General features: G+C 37.3%; 2 protein-coding genes across 2 annotated transcripts; both read right to left on the bottom strand.

The window, feature by feature from the left end:
- Nucleotides 1-1,052: 1,052 nt before the first annotated feature.
- LOC103519049 (glutathione S-transferase-like) lies at nt 1,053-2,075 on the bottom strand (the record flags this gene model as incomplete). The annotated part of the gene is given in 2 exon segments (NM_001329187.1): nt 1,053-1,220; nt 1,933-2,075. Coding segments are annotated over 2 exon segments (311 nt in total), but the record flags the coding sequence as incomplete, so codon positions are not given.
- Nucleotides 2,076-2,552: 477 nt separating this feature from the next.
- Nucleotides 2,553-3,991, bottom strand: LOC103519050 (glutathione S-transferase-like). The gene is made up of 3 exons (XM_017448038.1): nt 3,966-3,991; nt 3,451-3,583; nt 2,553-2,720 (listed from the first exon to the last, which is right to left on the bottom strand). The coding sequence occupies exons 1-3, from the start codon at nt 3,989-3,991 to the stop codon at nt 2,553-2,555; spliced, it is 327 nt and encodes a 108-aa protein (XP_017303527.1).
- Between the last annotated feature and the right edge of the window lie 1,462 nt (nt 3,992-5,453).

Raw genomic sequence — 5,453 nt, forward strand, 5'->3', positions numbered from 1 at the left:
CGTGATGGTCTTCATTTCCACGCCAAAAGAAAGCTACTATCTTGTATTGGGAGTAACTTTTTTACCCCGTTCCGATCACACGAACAGGTTAGCCGTAAAAAAAATATTCGATTTTTTTAAACCAACTTTGGGGACGTGTACCTCCTTTAGGAAGGATTTTCGCAACTTTTACTATAGAGTTGACCCCCCCTAAAATGACCCCAAAAACATGTGGTTAAAGTTTTTGCACACTTTTTTGAATCACCCTGTATATAGCTTTTCTTGTAAATAAAAAGTCAAAAGTCAAGTTTGTTTAAAAAATTTTAATAAGAAGAAGGTAAAGGAGCTCCTGGAGAATTCTGCTATGGCCGTTTTAGACTTCGGATTTGGGGCGCTTCTCCAGCCATTTCTTGATGGCCGGAATGGCAAATATTTCTAAAAAAAGTTAACTAGTCTGGAGAGTCGGCACTGATATTATAGATAAGAAGATTACGATTCTTTATCATGTCCACTTACTCAACATAAAGCATCTTGTAGATTGTAGAACATAGAAAAATATGTCCACTATGTCATCATAAAAAAATGTTTCACCTATTTTACTTAGGTAGGTGGTACCTTTATTAGGTACCTACATAACATTATGTATTGGGTCTATTTACATAATTATGTAGGTATCTATAAATAGGTAGGTATTTATCTATCTATCTGTTACATAATATAAAAGTAGGTAAATAGGAGATTGCTGAATTGAACTGTGTTAACTTTCACCAAAAAAAACTGACAAACAAAGCAAGAAAATAACCCCACCCTTAATTAAACTTCATTCCTGATTGTTATTTCTGTTTTGATAATTATTTAAATGTTTTGGTGGTATTCGATTATGAGACTTCTTTTTCCAGTCCAAACTAGTCCAAAGACTCCAAAGAGAATTTTCGTATGATGACTGCAAAAAAAGTCACATAATCGCATATATATAGCTCTTCTTGTAAATAAAAAGTCAAAAGTCAAGTTTGTTTAAAAATTTTTAATAAGAAGAAGGTGAAGGAGGTCTGGAGAATTCTGCTATGGCCGTTTTAGACTTCGGATTTAGGGCGCTTCTCCAGCCATTTCTTGATGGCCGGAATGGCAAATATTTCTTCTCTTAGTTTCTTCAGAGTGGGCGTATTCTCCAGGAGGTCTTGTTTGAGCAGAGCGTTCAAGTAGTCAATGCAAGAAACGAAATAAAGATCGGCCCACGAGAGCTAAAAAGAGAAGGCGGTTTTGTCAATTGGACAGCATTAGGCAGAAAAGAACCACCCAAAAATATGTAAATTTTAATCTACCAAAAGATACTTTTCTTTTACAACTCCCAACAATTTTGGAATGAGGGCGAAAAATGAAGGAATCCTACCTCCTCTTTCTCTTCTTCCTCTCCTATTTTCAGATCCGCTAGCCTTTTCAATAACTTTTGCTCCACACTTGATCTGTCATCTGAAGCGGAAAAGAACCACCCAGAAATATGTAAATTTTAATCTACCAAAAGATATTTTTCTTTTACAACTCCCAACAATTTTGGAATGAGGGCGTAAAATGAAGGAATCCAACGTAGAATAGAATAGAATAGACCTTGTTTATCCTGCTCGAATGAGACTAAAAAGTCCCTTTACCCCAGCAGTCTAAACAAGGTCTCGTGCCAATACATATCTCAGCCAGATAGAAAACATTTTGGAAATGTCTTAGTATCATTAGTATTAGTATGTAAGATTACATTAGTATTAGTATTTGTAGGTATGTAAATTATGCATAATATTTTTGTAAATGAGCATGATAAATAAAATAAATAAATAAATAAAATAGTAAAGGGAAATCCCCGAAAAGAATTTGACCATCTAACTTACAGGACGTCATTACTGAAAAAAAAAGCTGATTTTTCATTAGGATTGTAACAAAGAGTGAGTGGCCCTTGCCCCTTACCTTTCCATTGGCCAAATATCCTCCATTGTTCTTAGCCAGCTCTTCAAACTTGCCCTGGTAGAAAGGAATGGTCTCCTTGCTCAATGTTTCCCACTTGAGTTTTTTTGAGTCCTCATTTGGGTCGTAGTAGTAAGCCGCAACAGCTAAAAGAAAAAGAAATGATTTTAAATTAATAGGATAATAGGAAGGGATATAATAGTTTTATTTTATTTATTTATTTTTAAGAGAGGGAACTGTAACTGCTATGGTCTTGTCGTCCCGAATTCGAAGAGAGAAGGAAGACAGGATAGGAGAAAGCCAGCCATTCCGAGAACGTAGATTGGGACCGAGTAGGTCTACAAGTTTAATTGCGTAACACAATCATCAAAGAGACTGACGATATCACAGAGGTCCACAAATATCAAGTAAGGAGCAATAAGTAAACCACAAAGATCCAAATAGGAGGCCAACAAGCCCCAAGAATTCAACCTAAGGCCGTCTTAGACTTCGGATTGCGGCCGTTTTTCACCCACTTCTTGATGGAAAGTTTACGAGTTCGCGAAAAAATGGTCTCAATTCCAAAAAATAATGTACAAAGGGCCTTGAAATGAATTAGATATTGAAGAGATTACTGGAACGTCTTAAACTTCAGATTGTGGTCGTTTCTCCACCCACTTCTTGATGGTCGGAATGGCCAGGACTTCATCTCGGAGTTTCTTCAGAGTAGGCGTATTCTCTACCAGATCTTGCTTGGCCATCACGTTCATGTAGTCCAGACAGGCGACGAAATAGATATCTGCCCAGGATAGCTGGAAAAAAGAAAAAGAAAATAATTTAGAAGAGTTACCTAGGTACCTAATGTAAAAAAAGGCCTGATAAAGAGGCTAAAAAGGAGAATGCCAGTTCGATTCTCTCCCGGGGCGGACTTTATCCTTCACAGATAAGGTTCGTTCTCGGAACGGCTGGCTTTCTCCTATCCTGTCCCCCTCCTCTTCTGGCTTTCGGGACGATAAGACCTTAGTAGTTACAGTTCCCAGTTCCCTCTAACAAACATTGAAAAAATAGTAATAATACTCGTAATATTTTAAAAAATGTCTTGGGATTGTAGCCCTAGTAACTCCTTACTTACTTACTTAATCCATCCCGTTCTACCGTTGGTGTCGGGTTTGCCAGAAAGCTCGCCATTTGCTTCTATCGTGAACACTACTCTATTGAAAAAAATAGTAATAATACTCGTAATATTTTAAAAAATGTCTTGGGATTGTAGCCCTAGTAACTCCACCATATTTTATCATTGAAAATCCAATTCTATCACCACTCTCAAGATAAACACAGTGACAGCAGTGACTCCATAAAAGTCTGTCCTTGTGAATTTTACTGCTTCAAAAGATAAATGATTTTTCTTTTCTTTCTTTTTCTTTAATCAGTCTGTGTTTGGGAGTTCTTTTTTGAGGTTCATAAAGTTATCTAAAACTATACAAGGTATGAAATGATAGTACTTACCTAACTTGTGGTTATGGAGTAAAAACTATCACTTACCTTTCCATTGGCCAAATATCCTCCATTGTTCTTAGCCAGCTCCTCAAACTTGGCCTGATAGTAAGGAATGGTCTCCTTGCTCAATGGCTCCCACTTGAGTTTCTTTGACTCCTCATGATTATCGTAGTGGTAGCTTGAAACAGCTGAGACAGATAAAAATTAATGTTTGTGTGTGTGTGTTTGTTTGTTTGTTCAAACTTTATGCCTGGCCAAACCGCTCATCCGATTGCTATGAAACTTTGTGAACTTATTGCTTGCACTCCCGTGAAGGTTTGGACAGCATTAGGCAGAAAAGAACCACCCAAAAATATGTAAATTTTAATCTACCAAAAGATATTTTTCTTTTTTTACAACTCCCAACAATTTTGGAATTAGGGCGAAAAATGAAGCAATCCAACGTAAAAGGAAATCCCCGAAAAGAATTTGACCATCTAACTTAGAGGACGTCATTACTGAAAAAAAAGCTGATTTTTCATTAGGATTGTAAAAAAGAGTGAGTGGCCCTTGCCCCTTACCTTTCCATTGGCCAAATATCCTCCATTGCATCAGATAGCTGAATTTGAACTGTGTTAACTTTCACCAAAAAACTGACAAACAAAGCAAGAAAATAACCCTACCCTTAATTAAACTTCATTCCTGTTTTGTTATTTCTGTTTTGATAATTATTTAAATGTTTTAGTGGTATTCGAGTATGTGACTTCTTTTTCCAGTCATCATACGAAATTTCCTTTGGACTAGTTTGGACAATGGTCCTCTACCTGCTGCCAGTCCAAACTAGTCCAAAGAGAATTTTCGTATGATGACTGAAAAAAAAAGTTTTTTCTGTGCAAAAACATAGGAAATCTAGCTCTAATAGAAAGAGGAGTTTAAGATACGCTTATTTTGCAACAATTAGGGTAAGCAATATTTTTTCATGGGATCATTAGGTATGGTCTCCTTACTTGATACAAATATTATCAAGTAAGGGGCTTACGAAGATCAAGCAGGAGATTCACAAGAATGGAGTAAAGAGACCATTAAGATCCAAAGAGGTGGTTAATAGGTCTCCATTATTCCAACCTAAGGTCGTCTCAGACTTGAGATTGGGGCCGAATAGGTCTACAAGTTAAATTGCGTACCACAATCACCAAATAAGAGGCTGGCAATAATGACAATAATCACAGAGGTCCACAAATATCAAGTAAGGAGCAATAAGTAAACCACAAATATCCAAATAGGAGGCCAACAAGCCCCAAGAATTCAACCGAAGGCCGTTTTAGACTTCGGATTGCGGCCGTTTTTCACCCAGTTCTTGATGGAAAGTTTACGAATTCGCGAAAAATGGTCTCAATTCCAAAAAAAAAAAAAATGTACAAAGGGCCTTGAAATGAATTGGATATTGAAGAGATTACTGGAACGTCTTAAACTTCAGACTGTGGTCGTTTTTCCACCCACTTCTTGATGGTCGGAATGGCCAGGACTTCATCTCGGAGTTTCTTCAGAGTAGGCGTATTCTCTACCAGATCTTGCTTGGATTTTCTGTGCAAAAACATAGGAAACCTAGCTCTAATAGAAAGAGGAGTTTAAGGTACGCTTTTTTATAATTGGGGTAATCTTATCCGTGTTCGAAGCAATATTTTTTCATGGGATCATTAGGTATGGTCCGCTAGTAAGGGGCTTACGAAGATCAAGTAAGAGATTCACAAGAATGAAAGTAAGCAGACCACAAAGATCCACAGAGGCAGTCAATAAGCCCCAAGAATTCAACCTAAAGCCGTCTTAAGACTTCAGATTGCGGCCGTTTTTCACCCACTTCTTGATGGAAAGTTTACGAATTCGCGAAAAAATGGTCTCAATTCCAAAAAATAATGTACAAAGGGCCTTGAAATGAATTAGGTATTCAAGAGATTACTGAAACGTCTTAAACTTCAGATTGCGGTCGTTTCTCCACCCACTTCTTGATGGTCGGAATGGCCAGGACTTCATCTCGGAGTTTCTTCAGAGTAGGCGTATTCTCTACCAGA

This window comes from Diaphorina citri, unplaced genomic scaffold, assembly GCF_000475195.1.
Source record: "Diaphorina citri unplaced genomic scaffold, Diaci psyllid genome assembly version 1.1 scaffold2506, whole genome shotgun sequence".
NCBI lineage: Eukaryota > Metazoa > Arthropoda > Insecta > Hemiptera > Psyllidae > Diaphorina > Diaphorina citri.